The 20,872-nt window shown below is 39.9% G+C and overlaps 1 protein-coding gene across 9 annotated transcripts in view; it reads right to left on the bottom strand.

Annotated features, from left to right (window-relative positions):
• mbnl2 (muscleblind-like splicing regulator 2) overlaps positions 1–20,872 on the bottom strand; it is a 41,714-nt gene that overhangs the window by 6,154 nt on the left and 14,688 nt on the right. Inside the window, exons 2-8 of one of the 9 annotated variants that reach the window (XM_038280892.1) lie at positions 12,680–12,844; positions 11,896–12,096; positions 10,900–11,160; positions 7,950–8,003; positions 7,447–7,597; positions 5,649–5,684; positions 4,091–4,185 (exon numbers count right to left, since the gene is read on the bottom strand). In XM_038280892.1, the coding sequence (XP_038136820.1) occupies positions 4,091–4,185; positions 5,649–5,684; positions 7,447–7,597; positions 7,950–8,003; positions 10,900–11,160; positions 11,896–12,096; positions 12,680–12,844 (963 nt within the window). The remainder of the gene's footprint in view (positions 1–4,090; positions 4,186–5,648; positions 5,685–7,446; positions 7,598–7,949; positions 8,004–10,899; positions 11,161–11,895; positions 12,097–12,679; positions 12,845–20,872) is intronic. The other 8 variants (XM_038281133.1, XM_038281053.1, XM_038281506.1 and 5 more) reach the window with 8 other exon arrangements.

The raw sequence follows: 20,872 nt of genomic DNA, 5'->3' as shown, positions 1-20,872 counted from the left end.
CAATTTTTGGATACTTTACCCACCTCTAAATAATACTGATAGTAGTGATGATAATGTTATTCTTAGTCTCTACTGTCTTGAGTACAAATTAAATTATCGATAGATTTTGTCGATTGATTAAAATCAATTAAATGTTTTTGAGTTTTCAATAAAAATGCTTTATCCAATGAGTTTTTTTTTATTAAATGTAGTTCAATAAAATATTTCTCACTTTGATGACGTCTCGCTGTTTTGTATTTGGTAGGAGGAACATTTCTTTTTTTCCCTCAATGTTCTGATAGGAGGTTCAGGGGAAATTTTATTAGATCTAGAGTTGTTGTAGATCGGTTTATTTAATTAATATCGCTTTAACGCAAAGCATTGCAGGACAGCTGGGCTCTGTTAGTTCTGTTTATGTCGACTTATCTCCCAGAGTGCTGGAATTTTATTAACCCCATCAGGATGAACGCTTCCTGCACATAAACTTATAATCTTATGGATTTTGTTCTTTTTTCATATATGCTTATAAAGTAACTATGCTGCTTCTAGAGTTATCCTCATTTTATTCTCAACTTTTACTAATTACATGCTTTCCTACCCCTGATAAAGCAAAGCATTCCCACAGCATGGTGCTGCCACCACTGTGTCTGCTGCTCCTCCAGTAGGGCTGCAACTAACGATTATTTTGTAAATGGATGAATATGTCGATCATTTTTTGAGATTAATCGCATAATAATATCAAAAGGTTCCTTAAAGAATATTTTTTTACAAAATCAAACCAGGTGAAACTAAAACTTTTTCACTTTAGGAGTTTTGGATAGAGAGAATTGACAGACAAAAATTATTTGTTTCATCTTAAATGCAAAATGTTCATATACTTTTTTACAATTATGATATAATGACTGCTCTAAGTGGGTCACTCTGTCAGCTAAATGCATGTTTTAGAGTCTCTACACTCCAATTAACGTTTAATTGATTGCTAAATTAGTTGATGAATATTTCAATAATAGATTCATCACTAATATTTTAAACTAATAATTGTTTCCTCCAGGCTGACCGGTAAACTTCGTTCTCTTTAATCTGGGCTATGAGAGTAAAATGTGCCACACTTTTCAGATTCTAGTTTGTTTCAATAAAGAAAAAAGTAAAAATATATATTCTTTTGTAAAGCGTATGGTTAAATATGAAAAATCTCTGGGACCACTATATCTTAGATCGAGACATATATATTTAATTTCCTGGTCACCCTTCATTTGAACTCGATTTAAGAGATAAAAACCCATATGCAACAAGAACAAAAATAGAAAGATGGACAATAATCAGGTGACAGAAACTGGTAGAGGTGGAGGAGCTGCAGGCTGCCACCCTGTTGGTTGCCCCAGGCAGAGAGCCAATGCAGAACAAAGCCCTGCATGGTTCCAGTTAACAGTTAGCATACAGCCAGCAGGACAGAAGCCGCTGATCCCTTCACACAGAACACAAAAAACAACACCCAGTGTGATGGTAGCCCTCTGCAGCCCAGGCCGCAGGAGAATTCACGTAAAATGGGGAAGGAATTCAGAGCAGCGATACCGGCCGCAAAAAGGAGGTTCCACACAGAAGATGATTTAGTTAAGAATCATAAAACCATCCGGATATGTTGCTGAATCTATGCATCCAAGTAAATCTAGTCTGCCACTAGAGGGGGCTGCAGTGCTGAAAGACTCCTGCAGCAGAAGGGATGTTACCAGGGACAAGGCAAAGGCAGCACATGGTTAATATTATGCCTCAGACATGGAGTGATGTGATTGGCTCCTTCATGTCGAGTCACTTTGATGGTTTTGGGGGTCGTGAGTTGACCAGACGCTGAACCTTTCGCTCTGTCTGCCACAATCTTAGGGGTATGCATTAGTTATATCCCTCTTCAAGTGCGTTTTTTTAAAGAATCTTTTTTTTTTGTCTTGTTTATATTTAAAGGCCTGAATAAGAAACCAAAGGCCAAGATTTTAAAAACTGATTCGAACCAGATGCAAGCAAGTGAAAACACTGACCAATGCAACATGTGCTGTCATTAAGAAAGAAAAACCCTCTGTATTTGATAAAACCTCATGACTGGGACAAGAGGAGTAAAACAAGGCGTGGACTGTATGCAGCACAGCTGATAATGAGGATGATGGTGATGATGTGCCTCCGTACTGCTGGGTGGGAGAGGAGAAGGAAGAAAAATAAATAAGGGAGGCAGACAGCGAAGGCTGACGTCACCCTTTTCTCCAGCTCCTTGTCCCACATGCATCTTTTAAGAGTGGCTCTGCTTCCTGCTGCTACTGCTGCTGCATGCCAATTACAGGAAGAGACGGTGACTCACAGGAAGTGGCGCTCTGCTGGTCTGTGAGGGGCAATACGACATCGGATTGTGATTAACGGGGATGGAGATGGGATGAATAATTTCTGTTTTGGTTTGTTTTTGACCCAAAAGGTTAGTCTAATCTGTTCTCATCAAACCGGATACCTGCATCTTTTGAAAGATCGTTAAAAGATCGTTGTCATATATTGGTATAAGACGGGGAACGTTTTCTGAATGTCAAGGGGGGAAAAAAACTAAAAAAAAAAATAAAAAAAGAGGTTCGCATTAACATGTGGAGCACGTTTTCTGCGTGTCCTCAGAGCACCTCTGCACAGATCCAGCAGTAAATGACTGCCAGCTGCAAGAGAGAGAAAGAGAGAGGCCAGAGCGCCGCCGCCGTCCTGAAATTTCCAGGTTAAAAATGGGCCACACGTGTTTCAGCCTGGCAGTCGAACCTGTCCCTCCTTCCGACGCTCGGCAACAGGAGAATCATTGGGAGGCCGTTTATAGACAGCTCTGATTGCTTTTCCTGTCTGACCCTAACAAACGTATCCTGGAACTATTTTTCTCATTTGATTTATCCCTTACTTTTAATTCCACATCGATGAAAAAAGCAAAGACGAGGAAACGGGTATACGACTCAAACCAAATATTGACAAACAGTGATTTTTCTCTCACTGTTTGACATCAAATTACAGTTTAATGTTTGTAAACATCTTAGGGAACCAAAATAAAATCTGTTTGCTTTAATTAATAGTGTAACACTGGGGAAGCTTTCAAATGTAAGAACTATAATCCAACTGTGCAGCACAACAGTAGCACCCTGGAAAATTTCCCAATCTAGATAAGTCAATTTTTCTTAAATTAAGTGCATTTGTTCTTGAATTGAGGAGGTAAGTGACACACTTTGCTAGTGAAACAAGACAATTTACATTTAAAATAAGAAAAACAAAAACAAATGCATTGTCTTATTTCAAGTGCATATTATCTAATTATCTTATTTTAAGAGTAAAAATGCTCATTCCATTGGCAGATCATCTTATTTACCAACTCAAATTAAAGGTAATTACACTTCATTTAAGACGTTTCTACTTATTTCTGGATTGTTTTTGCAGTGCAGCATCATAGGTTTTGCTGCAGAAGAGACTGGTGCACTTTACTAAATAGACGACAAATGGAGCAGAATTGTAAACAGATAATAAAGTTATGGAAAAGCTCTGATCAGTGCCTCAGTATAATAATGAGAGAATAAATGTGCATAAAATAAATAAACCTCCTTTACTTTAGCATTCAGCACACGTTTAGCAAAACTAAGCAATCTAAAACTGAAAATGCTTTAATTTGATGCAAAAATAAACTGTTTTGTTCTGAAAATATCTGGTTTTCAACTGTAGATTAAATGCAAGCCTTCTGCTCGGATGCGTGTTTGCGGTGCAGATGATGTCCCCTGCTGCAGATGGAGAGGCTTTATTATTTTTAAGACAAGAAGAGTAGAAAACAAACGACAAGAACATGCAAAACAAAACAAAAATAACAGGAAGTGGTGCAACATAACACAAGTACTACTCGCAAATGTAGGAGCTCTGAAGAAGTGCCTTACTGATTTTAATGGGAATACGAGACACTGGTTTCGCTTCAAATTGGGTGGAAAACAGACACTAGCTGTGTGCAGCCACATGGATGATTGGAGTATGGTTAAGCTGCAGGTTGTTTCAGCACAACTATTAGGAGGCAGTACTTATTCAGAGCTCCAGGGACTGATGAAAGAAAGCTTTAAAAGGAGCAAACCTGATTGGCTGGTGCTGTTGCTGCGTAGGGGACACTTGTGGCAGGAGTTGTTGCTGCAGAGACAGTAGCAGGCGTAGCACTGTACATCATTGGGACTTTGTTTTTGTTTTTTTGAGGAGAAGGAAGGAAAGGGGGAGGAGGGAGGGGGGAGCAATGAACAGGTAGGTGGAGCGTTATGGCAACCATGGTAACAGTCGTGGAGCGTGTGTCGACGGCAGCGTTTTGTCGATGTTGGTGGATGTGGTGAGAGAGGGAGAGAGCCAGCGAGCCATCGTTAGGGTAACGCCGGCAGAGGGCATGCAACCATTCACAATGCAAAGCGAGGAGGACAGATAGAAAGAGAGGAAGAAAAGGACAGCATGGGAGGAAAAAAAAATAAAACAAGAGGAGAGAAGCTGATTACAATCACAGGTTTAGGAAATTTATACGGCAAATCAGTTTTAGGTCTTTCCCAGAGAAGTTGATACGAGACGCGTGTTGTGATGCTCCTTTTAAAAAGAGTTGGACCGACTCACTGAACAGCAGGATGACGCCTCACAGCCAATGCCAGAGCACATGCAATTCTAGGGAACTTGTTAAAACATGGTAAAATTAGTTATTTATAGCTGGTGCCTAGCAAATAATATCCAGATCTCTTAAACCTTTTCCCATTTGTTACATTGCAGCAACAAGGAGGAGAATTTCATATTTTTGATGAGTAATATCTGAGCTTTGTGGAAAAGTGTCATAATAAAATAAGATATCACACTTTCAGGATTCCAAAAGTCAAATAAATAACCCAGGAAAAGGCCAGTTAGGGGATAGATGCATAGCTATCCTGGAAACAACCAGTTAGATACAATTTGGCTAAGATCACGAAGAATCTGCGCATATTTAGTGACCCAATGTGCAAATCTCATAAATAAATCCCAAAAAAAAACTCCAGAAAAGGTTGATCAAAGCCACATCTTCATTTCTTTCTTTCAAAACAAGTTTGATAAAACTATTTCTTTTTCCTTTCTGCTTCCAAATGGCAAAACTTTGAGGTTTTTCTTTGTAGCTGCAAAGTGACAAAATTGTGGTTTAAGTTCTAGAGGTGTGAATACTTCTGCAAGGCGCCATAACTTTGGTTTTAACAATCATCTCATTAGGGTTCCAGGTTACGTGTATAACTTCTCTGGGAAACTGATTTAAATTTCCTGGTTAACACAGCACAGCAGAGGCTATATTAGAGCTTAGGAAACACATTTGATCAGCACTTTAATCATAAACAAAACAGTCATTAGCAACAGAGTCGATCAGTAGGGAAATAAGAGCTTTAAGCTGCGACTCCTTTAGGTGATGCACAGTGCAAATAAAACGTTTGAGGGCAAGGAAATTAAAAGTTTGATGAGAAAAAATATATCTGTAACCGTGTTAGCACCACCTTAAGGGGTGGCACAGGGTAGTGAGGATATTTTGTCTGACCTGTAAGAGCTGCAGACACCATTTCCCTCTACATCAGCCTTAAGCTTGTGTGTTTGTGTGTGTTAGAGAGAGAGAGAAAGAGAGAAAGAGAGAGAGCAAAATCAGGACCTACCAAGACTGCTAGCAGGGGTCATGCACAACACTGACCCTGTTGTGTTTAAACAGAATAGGACAGATAGAAGGAGTGAGACACAGAGGGGAGGGAGAGAGAGAGAGAGAGGAGGGAAGAGATGGGTTAATTGAGGAGGAGGAGAACAACAAAGTTAGACAAGACAAAAACAAAAAGCATCAGTCAGCTCAGATGCCACAGTTACCGCGGTGATGCCAACTAATAATGAAAGTCAAAAAAAAAGCAAGCGGAGGCATTCTATTTCCAGAGATCTGCATTAGTGGGAGGAGCTGCAGCTAAGGCAAACATCCAGTCTCTGACTTTAACAAGTCTGACTTTAAGTTCAACTTTATATTTCTGCTGGAAAATGAATTTGCAGAACTGCTTTATAAAAACTGAGGGGAGGATATTATTTCAATGAAATATAGAGATGTACATTTTGTTATAAATAAGGGGAAGAAACACAAATCGAAGAGGTGATGGGAAAAAATCAAGATAAAAATCTCTTGTGGGTTGTTTTCTATATTGTTTAAGGTTAATTGAGATACATGGAAAACTTTCCTACACTTTCTACACAAAGCCATAGACTTTTTTTTAAACGCGTCTTGAAGCTTAAAAATGTGTTGTTAAAATAATTAAAAAAAAAAGATGATTCCCTGTTGCTGCTACAGCTGGAGTAAGCTCAGCCATACTGCTTTCCAAAAGTATTCAAACCCTTTAGAGAAGTTCTGCTTTAGCCTGAAAATCCAACATATTTTTATCGGGAATTTATGAAATGAATTAAAAACAGCTTTGTATTAACTCTAAATGGGTCTGAGAGTAAAACTTCCTTTCAAAATGTCTCATTATTAATAAAAAAAGACATCGTTTTTGCCAAGCCGCTAAAGCTACAGTCGGATTGGATGATTAAGGTTATTGGAAGGCATAATTTCTTTAAAGGCTGAGATTTGGGCTTTGACTAGGACATTCTATCAAATGGATCTAAACTATTTCAGCCCTGTCTGCACACTGGGAGGTTAACCTCCACACGTCTTTTACTTTTTTCCTGCATTTAGCTTCTATTTTCTAGTGAATTGGAATCCTGATGCTGTCCCCCGCCTTAGCGATATGCTGCTACTAACAGAAAGATCATCAAGGTTGAATTTAAACACATTTGGTATTTTATCGGGTAAAGAATCGAATTCTGGTCACATCACACCAGAGCACCTTCTTTAACATCTTTGCTCTGATTTGTGCAAAGATGTTCCCATCTCAGATCATAAATAATTACACAGATTTTCCCTGTTTTTTATTAAGCCAACCTTCTGGAGGTGGTAAGCTGTGTATATAATTTAAAGCAGAATCCTTTTTTGGTAAACAGTGTTTTATTATTCTTCTATTATACAATCAATCACCAGTTTGTGTTGGTCTGGCACATAAAATCCGGATACAACTTCTACAGGTTTGTGGTTGTAACAAAACAAAATTCTGAGAGGTTTAAGGGACGGTATTAAGTCTGAGATCACCCTAAAGCCTGTTTCTGCTTGTCTTTATTGTCTATGGTGTCTGTGAGGGGGTGAAATTAGCATATTTTTAAAATGTTAAAATATTTGAGAAAACTAGAAAAATTTAAGCAGTAAAAATGCAAACTTTTTTGGGGGATTCTCTGGTCTAAGGCATTTCCTTACAGGAGATAAACCAGAGTTCCCCTTAACAGCAGCAAACAGACTTCCATTGCAGCCATCGTTGCTAAGATCTACGCATTCCTAACCGTGCATCTGTCTGCAGCTGTGTGCCATATGCATGAAGTGAAAGATCTTACCTGTGGGAAAGAAAGCAGGCTGCTGGAGCTGCGCGTTGGCCAGCGCCTGCTGGTAGTGCAAAACACTGGGGTTGAACAGAGAGCTCGCTCCGTTGCTCTTCTCAAGTGCTGGTCTCTTTGGTAGGGGCTGGAGGACACCATGGGGGAACGCCTTGCCACACACAAACAGAAGCACAGACTTTGAGACTTCAGCCTCACTCAAATCAACAGCAGTGTTATTGTAAAGTGTTAATTTTTTTCTCTCTATGCACATAAAAAAAGCAAGAAATGGAAACACATTAAAGAAAGTAGCAGGGTAGCTGGAATTATTTTAGCTTTACGTTCATTACTGCAAAACACAATCTAGAAAATCCACAGGTGATCATAAATGATTAACGTCTACACAGTAAAAGTGTCTTTTACAGGGTTTCACAACAACAGAAGAGCCAAATTAAATTCTGCGAGTGGCTACAAGTACAATTAAAGAAGCTACATGCAAAGCAAAAGGTGAAAGGTCCAAGTACCAGGTCTACAGTTGCCTCGAGGGGTCGCTTCATTGCTTTGGCAGTCGACTGAGTCTTTAATTAGCAGGCAGCGAGCACATGATGGCAGTGGGCCAATGGGATTCAAGCGTATTAACATACAGGTAACAGCAAGCAGAGGTGCATCATGGGGGACAGCATTACATTGTGGATAGGTGAGAAGGAAAAAAAACAAAAACAAAAATAATCTGAATGCCAGTATACCACATACAAAACAATAGGCATGCACATAAACAAAAAAAGGTTTGTTTCGTTTAACTTTAAAGAAACATAGCTACTATTATAATTAGTACAAAAGCAAAAAAAAAAAAAAAAAAAGCTGCTATATTAACCTTTGGTTAAAAAGCAATTGTCCAAGAAGTATCAGATAATTTTGGAGAGCTATTCTGGAACTGGAAATACATCGGATTAACAAAGCTGATTACAATCAGTAAATATGTGACCTGTACCAACTAACTGATAGAAAAGTGTCTGAGTGTTTCAGGTTAAAAGAAAACCTTCAGAATAACTAGCAGCCGAAACACACACACAAAAAAAAAAGGTTTCTAAGTGGGGATATTTGAAATAAGCCTCAAACCCATCTCTGTAGTGCTGTCTGGTGAACGGTTAAAGTAAACCGTAAGGTGCACAAGTTGGAGTTTAACAACAGAATGTGGAGCTCTGTTTATTCCAAATCTTATGTTAAAAAAAGAAAAAAAAAAAGTCCAAAAATCTAACTTGCACTATGCTAACTAAAAGAATTTTATTTTCCTAATCCAAGCGAATGTCGGGGCAGGAAAAAAATAAATAAAAAATAAGACATGAATACGATGGTCCATGCACAAGCCTCTTGCTTGATGTATGTGGATTTTCTCACTCTGCGCTTGCATAGGTATCCTGGTATTAGCAACAATGCATTGCTGATGGGCTGCGGTGTTAACAGGCCTCAAAACACTGGTTAGTTCAAATGAAAGATGGCTGTATTAAAGTGAGATGACAGGCAAAGATGGCTGCATTTGACTTGTAATGAGGTAGAAGATCACAGCATGGCAAAAACAACACAGCGTGGCACTGGTTAAACAACTTATTGCATCCGCGTCGGACGATGTAATCTTATCTACTGATCGCTGTGGGATTTTTTTTATCCTATTTTTAGTGCCGCATCTGCACAGATTTTTTATTTTTTTATGGATCTGCTTCAATAAAAGTGCTGCAGCTTAGGCTGCGAGCTCAAAGACAATTGGATTAAAGGTGCTGACTAAACAACTTGTTGTCCTGAGCTTAACCCTCTTCACCTTTAGCACAGACTGGAAACTCTAAAGGGAGCTAGGGAATCGGGTAATAAAGACGATAAAGTCTATGAGGGTTGCATGCTATAACGATGAAGCAGCCGAAACACAAGCCACACAAGACTAAATTATGATACTAAAAGAATCGGTGTGTTTATTTTGGAGAATCACGTTGTTAAAAAGGATTCAGAGCTGTTTAAAAAAAACAAAAAAAACAAAAACACTAATAACTGAGCAATTAATTTTTTATTCAGCCTCACTACTCTACTCTGGAACTGGAATACATAACCAGGACTTTGACTAGACCATTTTAACTCATGACTCAAACCAATTCAAAAGCTCTGAAATCGTCGGTCTATTAATTCCAGCCTACAGTAACCCCACAGCACAATGCTGCCACTAACATGCTTCGCTGAGGAGACTGTATACTATACTATAACTTAACCTTACTTTAAACATCTCAACTTCATCCCTGACTTGTCTGTTGTGTTGTTTGGTCTTTATAATGCCGTTTGTTTATTTATCTTCTCCAACAAACCTTAAAGCCCTAAAAGCCTGGTTTAAACTGGGATTAAATAGCACACAGATGGACTAAGGGAACTGGTTTCCTCAGATTTGATCAAGTTAGATAATAGAAAATGAAATGAAATACAAATGCACGACAAAACTGTGCTCTAGTTAGCGTTGGCTAACCACATAAAACGAGACAAACTGATGTAACATAATAGGAAAACGTTTAAGGGGTCTAAAAACTTTTGCAAGGCTGTATAAAACTGCGTGGGAACAAATCCAGCCAACCTGCCTCATCATCCACACCGTGGGTTCATAAAGGAAAGAGAGGGACAGCAAGCAGCAATGGAGCCAGCCAGTGAGAGGTACAGTATGTGCAAAGGTTGTAAAGCATGCCCATGCCATGGAGGAAAAGAAAAGGGAGTCAGTCAGCACACTGGGGCAGTGCAAGGTGTGCAAGTGCAGTAGCCAAAGGACCAATCAGAGGAAGCCACTCCATGCCTCTGGGGAAACAGCCAGAACTGTATGCAGAGTTTTTTTTTGTATATTTTTTAACATCCTTGTCTACCTTTTCCCCCCCTGTCGGTGGGGATGACTCAACCTAAAGGAGGGTGAAACTCCCACCCCATCATGCTACATCCATCCCTGATTCAATTTGCAAGTGATCTGCAGAGAACTGCACTTATCACTGAGAGCAGTAAAGAGGGTTGGAGGGGGTTGAGCCGACGCATTGTCTCTGGATGAACCAAGGGCATTGGAAAATAAAAGAAGGCTGCAGTGAAATAATAACAGATTGTTCTTGCGGCGTCAACGCTGATCTGTTTAGGTCTCACTAAACCCTGTTTGTTGTATACAAGCGCCTCTCTTTGGAATGACTATTGTTGGTGAATTGTGCTCTAGAGTGTGCTGGAATAAATCAACAGAGGACGTTTAGTGCAGTAATAAAGCAGGGCTCCACATTGCGTGATGCTGTAAGCGAGAGGTGTTTGAAGTTTTTCTAAGTGAAGATTAAATAGTAAAAAACTTCCAGAAGTCCCCAGAATAAACAGAAAATAAACATTTGATAGTGTTTGTCACAAAAAGCTGTAAACATAGAGGGTTATTATCTAGATAGAGTTATAAAAGGAGCCCTGATGGTGGTGTGGTGATCTTACCATGGCTGCAGCTGTGGCCGCAGCTTGGGCAGCCACAGCCGTCTGGTTGGCCTGGTGCTGGGCGGCCTTAATTTTAGCCTGCAGGTGGGCCGGGGGGTGAAAGTACTTGCACTTCTCGCGGGAGCAGCGGCTCTTGATGTAGTCCATGCACACGGTGACCGTGTTGTCGCTGGTGTCGATCATGGGGCTGTCGCTCGGGTGAGCGAAGCGGCAGTCCGTCTCGCCGCGGGCGCAGTTGCCCCGTTGGAATTCGCGGCAGACCTGGAGGAGAAGGTGGGAAACAAACAAGGCGTCAGGCGAAAAAAAATATGAAATATCTTTTTTTTCCTTTCCAAAGCTGGAACATTATATACGAACGTTCATAACAAATCCCGCCTACATGTTTGTGCAAAAGTTGCGCGAACGTGCATGTTGGCACTTTTTTGTGTGTGTGTAGGAGTGTGTACGTGTCTCAGAGGGATACAGCTTAATTAAAGCCAGCTTCATTCAGTTGCTAAGTGATGGCACTCCTGCAGAAAAACACATACAGGCACACGCCCACGCATCACCTTCAGGTCTTAGGTAGATTACTGTTTATCTTGATAAATATGGTGCAGAAAAAAAAAAAATCCAACCCCTCCCCTTCCTCCTCGTGGATTCTTTCACAATCCCACAGTTATTCTCGAGAGTTGTTTGCCAAGAGGGCAGATGGAGACATTCAGAGTTGTTTGAAACGGCTCAGTTTGGCTGCGGCTGTCTAGCGACTACCCCTTTGTCTCGAGTTAATTCCACTTTGGATCACAGTGATTTATCATAACTCATTTTCACATCACTGCTGTAAAGGAAGTCATGTTGTTTTAAGAGACTTATGCTGAAGAACAGTGGAGGGAAGCAACATAAAAATAAGTAACTCTATGATTCTTTCCAATCCTAATCAACAGAAATCTGAGCATTCGCTCTTGTTTTTTTGCAGCATAAATATTATTCAAAAGAGCTACGGCACTTTGGTTAGGTCACCTCCAGCTTGTCGGCGCGCAGAAGCTTCTGGTTGGAGGAGGAACCGGCCGTCACAGAGACGGGCGGGCTGCCGGGGACGATGACGGGCGCACTGGGCAGAATGTCTGTGGGAACCAGGCCCATGCCGTGGGACATCGGGGTCAGATAAGTTGTGTAGCTTAAACCGGCGCTGGATCCCAGGCCCTGACTGACTGGAAACGTCTGTTGAAGATAGAGAAAACTCCATCATGGGGAGAAAGGACACAAGTAATACAGCTGGAATATGATATTTAAACCTCTCTGCTTCACTGGATACAATCAAATCAAGCTACAAATTATTTCTTTACCCCATATGCCAGAGAGTTTTGTAACAATTTTTAGTCTTTTAGCTTATTCTTAGTGGTATTTAATAAAGTGAGCTAAAAAAGTTAAGAGTTCATTCTATTTGAGCAGCTATAATGAGCGGTGATGAAGATAGATGGGAGAGAGGGTAAGGAAACTGATAACTAGACAAACAGCTGGGGTAAAAGAGAGGAATATGTTTATGAAGAGGATTCGGCAAGAGCGGAAAGTGAGAAATTTGTTTCCTTTTTAAAACCTCTGTTTCTGGAAAGGTTTAGCTGAGTAAGCAGGTTCTGTTTTAGTTGGATACACATTCACACCTGGTAGAGACCACCACTGACTGGCGGAAAAAGCTCCTGAGGTTTGCAGAGGAGCATTAAAAGCAACAATAATATGCATGTTTATCGTGATTTCTCCCCCCCTGACAGTAAAGTTGGGAGCTTCGCTGAGAACCAGCACTGACCACAGGCTGCATGGTGGTTCCGGGGATCATGAACTGCATCTGTTGAGCCAACATGGCAGCGGCGGTCTTCTGCTGGATCAGGTTGTTCCGTCCGTTGATCTCCAGCTGAGTCTTCAGGTGAGCGGGCGGGTGGAGGTATTTGCAGTTCTCTCTCGTGCAACGCCCCTGAGAACAAGAAGAAAGCAAAAGTTGATGCAGGACTCGAAAAAAGGTGGCATAAATATTCATACGGGAGCGTAGAAAAGATCAGAGGGGGCAACTTTGTGCCGATCCTGCGGAATGAAAGCTTCTGGTTCCTCTACACAGACACACTTGTTTTCCTTTTTTTTTTTTAAGATAAAAACAGCTTTTGATTTGCCGGCTTGTTATCTCTGCCTGGTTTTGTTCACCCTTTCATCATGCTGCACAGCGAGGGGCAGAAAAGAAAATCAGAACGGCAATAAACAACAAAGGTTCATGTGGATGTTTTTTCTTTACTCTGGGTTAAACAGTTAAAAGGATAGTATACATTTGCTTCTGCTACGCTGCTGACCAGTATGTTCTGTAAATGTCAAATGACAGAATCCCAATCAGATCTGAAACTCTGCAGCTCTCTCTTGGAAATGTAGGACTCAGAGGGTCAGCCTGACTGAAACCCCAGTGGACAAAGACAATTAGTCTGTCAAACCAGAGGCTAATGGATAACACAATGATCCACCATTGGGAGCTAAAGGCAGGAATGATAGAACGACCAGAGTGAACAAAGATGGAAAGAAAACTGGAAGTAGAAGCTGTAGAGGGGACTGGTATGGATTAGACAGAAGATAGAGAGGCAGAGGGCATGACATGGCAGGCATGACATGGCAGGTCTGAGCTAATGCAAGGGAGGGCAGAGGGAACCGGAGATAAATTAGAATCAGTGTAGCGTGAGCAGGTCTGCTGCTCTTTCTAAATACCTCTTAACTCCATGACACAAGCCAGCCTCAGCACCGTGTCCCAATTAGCAACATCCCCTCTCATCGCAATCCCTCTAATTTCCTCTTATGAGGGAATATGACAGGCCTGCCCAGTGTCAAGGCTCGGATGGGTAATGGCTGAGTATAATTACTCGTGTGCCTGCGACACGATGCTGTTTCAAGTCGTGAAGGTGTCACAAATTTATAGTACTATGCTGAAATTATTTTTTTTCAGGGGGTTTGTGCCAGAATTGGTACTTTAAAGTATATGGAAATATGTACATTTAGAGGATGAAACTTGAGCTCATACTTGTTAGCAAATGATGATTCAGATTAAATGTATAGCATTGATTATAATAGGACTTAGGCCTGGACTTTGACTAGGCCATGCAAAGAAATGCATAAAGTTTGAACCAAACACGTTTCATCTACTTTAATTGTCTATTCATGCCATTGGTCCAGCTAAATCAGATATATTCAGCACCCCAAAAAACATAAGAAACTATTTTTTTTTTCATTATAAGATCATTTATTTTACTTTTTAAAATAAAAAGCTGTGGTTTGCATTTTAAAATATTGTTTTTAAGTAAAAAATATAACAATAATACTTCGAACCTTAAAAAAAAAGGCATTAAATTAATATTCTTCAACCGAATAATGACAATTACTCAATATTTGGGAAAAGTGGTTCCTTTCAATAGGTCTGTGTTCCGTTACAAAGATGCTAATACAGAGATAAGGAACAAAAAAAACCAAAACAACTTTAAAATAAGTAACTTTATCACCTTCATTGCTTTTAGTAGGCTGCTCAGTTCAATCATTACCAAAAATATGAATAGACTCTTTGGAAGCTCCATAGAGCTACCTGTATCCCCATAGCCATAGTTTGTAGACCTAAAGGTTATAATAGATACATGAAAGGTTTTAAAATGGGAAGAAAGTGTCATTGTTTCATGGCACTGCAAGTCTGATGGATTTATAAAGGCTGCATTTAATTGTAACCATTAGAAAAAAACTATTAATTAGAGAGTTGCATTTATCAAAAAGCAGCCAAGTTGAAGCAAACTGACAGATTTATCTCTAAATCCAAACAGTTAGCTATTAGTAATTAAGGTTATAATGAAATACAAGTGGTTCCTACCAGAATTATGGACACACATCCCATGGGGCTTTGATAAAATGAAAAAAAAAATAATATAGATTATTTCAGTTCACATTTGATAGCTCAAAGGGCTGCATCGGGGATTTGGTGTTGATGCTCAACCTGTTCGAGAGCTTTGTTCTTCTTCTAGGATACGTGGGCAGACAAACAGAGAAATGCTTTTAATCAAGCACGGCTCGCGGTATAATCCTGCTTCACAGTGTAAACAGCTGATATTTTATAAGTCTCATCCAGGAAAGAAGTAATAAAAAACTGTCTATCAGGTGCAACTAGAATGATATTAAAGAATCATCAAACACTTTTGGTTGCAGTATTTTTTCCCCTTAAATGATCTGAACTATAAGGGAATTTGAAAGGAAACTCCTCCTGTGTGATCCATGGGTTTTGCTGAAATGATCATGAGGTGAAATGATCAGAGCCTTCGAGTGGAAAAGGAATGACCTCCACAACCCGGCGCAAGGACTAAAGAGAGACTCGCACCTTCATGCATCAGAATCACACCTTCCCACACATGCATACTAAATCACTCAGTCACAGCAAGCATCGCCGACACGCAAACACGCACATACCGTCATGGGCACAAACGCACACGGAAAGTCTGCTCAGACTAGTTTAAAACAGAGAAATGAAGTAATCCATTTAGCCCAGCAACCATAAGCAAAAAAAAAAAATCACTGCCCTATGCTTTGCACCATCAAAAGATATGGCGGCCTTGTGCATCAGTGGGCAGCAGAAAGAATTGCGTGGGCTGGTGTAAGTGTGCAGGAGAAACCGTGTGGGAGGGTGTGAGAAAAGGGAGCTGGTGCTGAAGCTGCAATCTGGACTTGGTCCCAGACCGGAGGCGCAGTATCACCATTGCACCCTGCAGAGATCAAAACAAACCAAAGACCCTGGCGATAAACTTTGTGATCCAGGTGGAGTTATTGTGAAACCATCGCTCCGTTCTTTGACCCGTGTTCTGTTCATTTCTGTCAGAGAAAGAGAGAGATGCTTCATGAAATTGAGCGTCGTTATTCCCCATTTAGAGTGATAAAGTAAATTGCGGTTGAAGAGACTGGAGAGAGTGCTTCAAATCGCTCATATGATGCCTCACTAAGTGCAGGCCCTGTACTGGAAAACTGTCTCACGTTAGCATATCGAACGTGGCTCTATTTGTCGTCTACCTTCACACCATACATCTCTATAGTTTCTCTTTTCCTTTGTCTCACCCCCAAGGAATTAATAAACAGTATAGCCTCAGATGTGGTAATATTAAGAAAACTGCTGAACAGAGAAAAGCTAATAAACGTGATCTTCACTGTGATTTATTTGACCCACCTTGGATCTCGTCAGGTGAAAGATTACAAAAACAAAAAATGGTAAACTCCTATACAGACAATCAGACACAAGACAATCAGCTTTATTCACTTGTTGCTAAAGATAAAAGCATTCAGACTTTTTTTCTCGCTTACCTTACCAATGATTCATTAATTTTATTAAAGAAAACATGCTAAAAGCTTCCCATTTATATGATTTATAATTATTTTAGATAATCAACGACCATGTTATTCCTATGCATTTATTCCTTCTTAGATGAAATAATTAAATGAAATGTTAAAGAATATAAACAATATTCTAAATACTTAATTTACACGTCAAACATTTTTTGTTGGCTTTTTAAACCATTATAAGGGAGAGAAAGTGCAGTGTGCTACATAGGCTTAATGAATGCTAATCAAGACGAAAATCCTCAATGCTCATTACTAATTAAAAAAAACTCCTGTAAAGCATCCTATTGTTATAAATAAAGGCCTATTTATGTATTATTATAATATCTGTTGTAGGTGCTTTGTTGTGTAGAAAAGCCTATTGCCACAATAACCTATTTTTGTATTCATCAACATTTAAAACGGCCTAATTAATAAACCAACAGCTGCTGTTTCATTGCTGGTTTCCACGGGGCGTGACTAATTTTATATTTAAAGAAAGTTTTTACTATATAATAAAGATAAAGTGTCCTCCACTGCTGTAGGAGCCCTTCGTCAAAGTATGTAGAAAAGCCTAAAAATTAGTTTTATGATTCCAGGATGGAACGCTTCATCGGTTCTACAATAGTAATTCTTTTTGGCCCTTGAGTGCTTCACCTGGACACATAAAATAAATAAATACATGCAATGATACATAAAAAAATGAAATATATCTAAAAGTAAACAACAAATAAACAAAAAAAAATCAAAATAAACAAAAGTTTAGGAGGTTGAATATGAGTCAGCAATGATAAATATCTAAAGTATCTATTTATTTAAATACCTATTTAATACTCTATGCAATAATCCTATTAAATAAGTGACTATTGAGTCGATGTGAAGAGTGAATTGAAAGTCTTATCTTATCCAGATCAGTAAATATGGCCTTGCTATAAAGGTATTTTCTCCATCTCCATGTCATGTTTATTACTGAATATTATAGACATCATAGCAATTCTACAAAATCCAACATAACTGATAAAGGACTAAATTTATTGATGCAGCACAGAAATATATAATTATATCTCTTAAAGTAAATTTCAATAAACGATCTACGGTAATCTAAGGTCGTATTTAGCAAAATTCTGGAGTTTTCCATAATGGAAATACAATAATTTTGAATCATTTAAGTATTTGTGCGTTGTAACTATGTTGAAGAGAGAAATAAAACAGAGGTAACTGTAATGAAATTGTAGATTTTTTCTAACTTTTACGATTTAAAAAACAAGTGTAAACTTTACAAACTGTGAGTCACAAATCCAAACCTTCCTGCATTCTCAATCTAGCTTTAATTCACTAGAAACTATTGTTGTGTATTGTAATTTTGGGGTTTCATTTTAATTTTGTTTCCATCTTTCACAATTACAAAAATAAATAAATAAATTATGTATTAATTATGTATGATAGAGGTTGTGAAGTGACATGGTGAAGCTGTGAAGCCCATTTTTTGATCAATGGGTTAGATTTCATTTAAACTTCAACTTCATATAACATATCTGAATAAAATCAAGCATAAAAAAGTATAGTCCAGATAGGAAAAAACAAAAAATAAAATGCTATGAAACAAGAAAGTTGTAGAAAAGATCCTGAGGTTTGTGGTCAGGAAGCGCTGCATCGCTCTAGATGTTGAGAAGCACTCTAACCCAATGACAACAGCATTCATGACTGCTGACATAAATTCATCCCATGTACAACCAAAGCAAAGACCACCAGAATGCATTCATGGTGTGCAGTAGAAAGGAGAACCTTGGTGCTTCACACACCTGCCTTGAGGGAAGTCGTAGCTGCGAGGTGAAATTACACCTTTCACCGAAGGTCGCTCACACGGCTGCTTATTATCCAAGACATCACGGTTTCTCCCATGTGTATGAAAGCAGTGATCCATGCTTTGGGATGGGTTAATGACTGCTGTGATTTAGATTGGATAATCACCCCCTTGCATCGCAAGGAGAAACAGCCGTCAAGGAGGGAGTGATCAGAGATAAATGATCAGGTGTTTACAGGCAGGGAAAGCTGCTCGTTTAGAAATCACAACATTTAGCTCATTTATCATGTAGAAAGTAAATCACTTCTCTTCAATTTAGACAAATATCACACCCAACTTACACACTTGAGCGCCTTTTTCATCTGTTCATTCTGGCGGAAACTGACATCAGTCGGTTTAATCCAGCGTTATTTTTAAAACAATGTTGTCAATTGTAGCAGCCATTTAGATTTTAGTAATGGGGGCACAGAAAATATACCAAGGCTTAGATTAAAATATCATTATTTTTTTGGACCATATTCCATCTTTCCTCGAACTGTGACCAGCATTCCTTCCCCTGCTGAATAAAAGCATAATGCTGCCACTGGTTGTCTGTTTTGTGTGATGCGGGACGCAAACGCCACCAAACTGCAGCACCTGCTCAGTTATGTTTTCCCCTATTTCAGAATATTTAGGTATAAATAAACACATCCAGGCAACCGTGTTCTGACTCAGCGGTAACTGAGGAGTGCTTAGTTTAGAGCCTAAGTTTCGGTTCAATTTTCCGTCCGTCTGTTCATCGTACAGCGGGATTACTCAACATCTACACGCTGCATTAAAGGAAGCCTGATGCAGAGGTGGAACATACCAATATCTCAATTGGTAGCTAGAAGACCCTTTTCTATGTCTCCTCCTCCCCGCTATCTCCTTTATCGGTCCATGTGAATGGTCAGAGTGATGGCTGTTGTGTGTCTGTGGGTGGCACAGACAGAGATCCAGTCTTCCACCCGCTCCGAAGAATAGCGCTTCAGTTGTGGGCCTCTCCCTTCACCACTGTAACATTTGCATTTTCCCCTCTCAATGGATGCTTTATTTTAAGGTCTGCTGGAGACAGGAAAAAAAAAGGAGGCCTCGCTATAGGCTGCCGCTGACTGAGGAGCTGTAAAAGTCCTCGTAAATGTGACGGGGAACGCCTTCGTACTGCGCCGCTGTGCTTTCAGTGGAAATTAATAAATAAGCAGCAGTCCTAAACAGATATGCATTTTCCTTGGTAAGTAGCAATGCGTTAAGCTTTGCATGTCTTTGTCATCTGAGCATTAGTGACATGATCAATGGTTGTCTGTCTGGTAATATCAATGGGGTCCCGCCCAGAGACGAAACAGGGACGAGACAGAGGAATGTTTTCTCAAAGGAGGAGAACCTCAGCACCAAAACATACATTATATTCCCCAAAGGGAGACATAAATAAGCCCAAACGTCTGGTTTTCAGGTGGCTGCATGACTCAGAGTAACTCCTTGGCTTTATCCGGTCTGCTGGATGCACATAAAGTCGCCTCTATGTGCGAGAGGAAGGCCTCTGCCAGGAGCTGACACAAATCTCTCTGACATGAAACCTTTGAAATGTGTAATCTCCTTCCAGCATAGCCCATCGAGCTCCTGTATTCCTCCCCTCTCTGAATCTTCTCGCATCTCTTGTCTCCTCAGCCTACTTCAGTCCCCCCCCCCGTCTCCGCAGTGTGCCGTTTATGTTCTACCCCGCAGGTCAGCTGTGATGTTAAAAAATAGCACACAAAAAAACTGTTTCACGCTGCTGTTTTATGCTTGATGTTCTGCTAACAGACGTTTTGTGTTTGCGGCTATAAATATCCAAATGGGAGCGCTTCTGGTTGCACAGACAGAGGAGATAACTTTCAGGTGTTGGTGACTTCCTTTTAGATTACTCCATATGTAAAACAACTAAGGCTGGATTTTTCTTGACCTTTTTCCTCTCACCTCATGTTTCATTCCAGGTATTAGCCTCCTTCTAATCCATGAAGAGCTCCTTCATGTCGTTCATACTCTTCTAATTCTAAGAGTCCTTTAAGCCAATTTTTAAAGGTTAAACAAATAGAAAGGAAGGAAAGGACGCTTATTTCAACTTAGAAAAAAACCCTGCTAGATATTTTGCACATTTTATTTTTCTCCTTAAACTTCCCTGAAAAGAAATAGTCATTGATCTTAAACTTAACCCTCCTTCTTGGACACTAACCACTGTTTTTGGGACGCCCTGTAACGGCTCACCTTTGAAGCGAAGGCACGCCAACTCAGGTGCTCAGAAGGGCGGGGGAGAAAAAAAAAATCCCAGTTTAAGCGGCAAGGCGCTGGTTGCACATGGACAGGGGTCTCCTTCATCCTCCAAGACAGAGAAAGCTTCCTCTTGAGGATCTTGTTTTGTTTTTTTCGCCGGGCTCTAATGGATTGCTTTGAACTAATGGGACTGTTCAGAGCGGGACAGCAGGAAACAGGGAAAATCCATTTTGAAACGATAGCCCAAAAGCTTTTTGCTTACATTTCAACTGGTAATGGAGATCAAAGATCAATGTTGAGCACTGGGTAAGCGCTAGTCATTTAAATGTAAAAGAAAAAAACAGCTGTAAAAGCCCAGCATTAGGCTCATTTCAGCTTTAATTACGTTTTGCACAGGTATATCTGCCTCCTGACGAAACTACAAACAGCGAAAACGACACCAGCCAGTGTCCTTTCACACAGATGCAGAAGACGTTGCATCAGCAGTAATTAAGTGTCTTTGTTTCACCCGCTGTAATCCCACAGATGAAGGAGTGGCACTGCTGCTGACACGCCTCAGAT

This window comes from Cyprinodon tularosa, unplaced genomic scaffold, assembly GCF_016077235.1.
Source record: "Cyprinodon tularosa strain WSP-4 unplaced genomic scaffold, ASM1607723v1 ctg1, whole genome shotgun sequence".
NCBI lineage: Eukaryota > Metazoa > Chordata > Actinopteri > Cyprinodontiformes > Cyprinodontidae > Cyprinodon > Cyprinodon tularosa.
The sequence above is the reverse complement of the archived record's forward strand: the minus strand, read 5'-3'. Positions and strand labels throughout refer to the sequence as shown.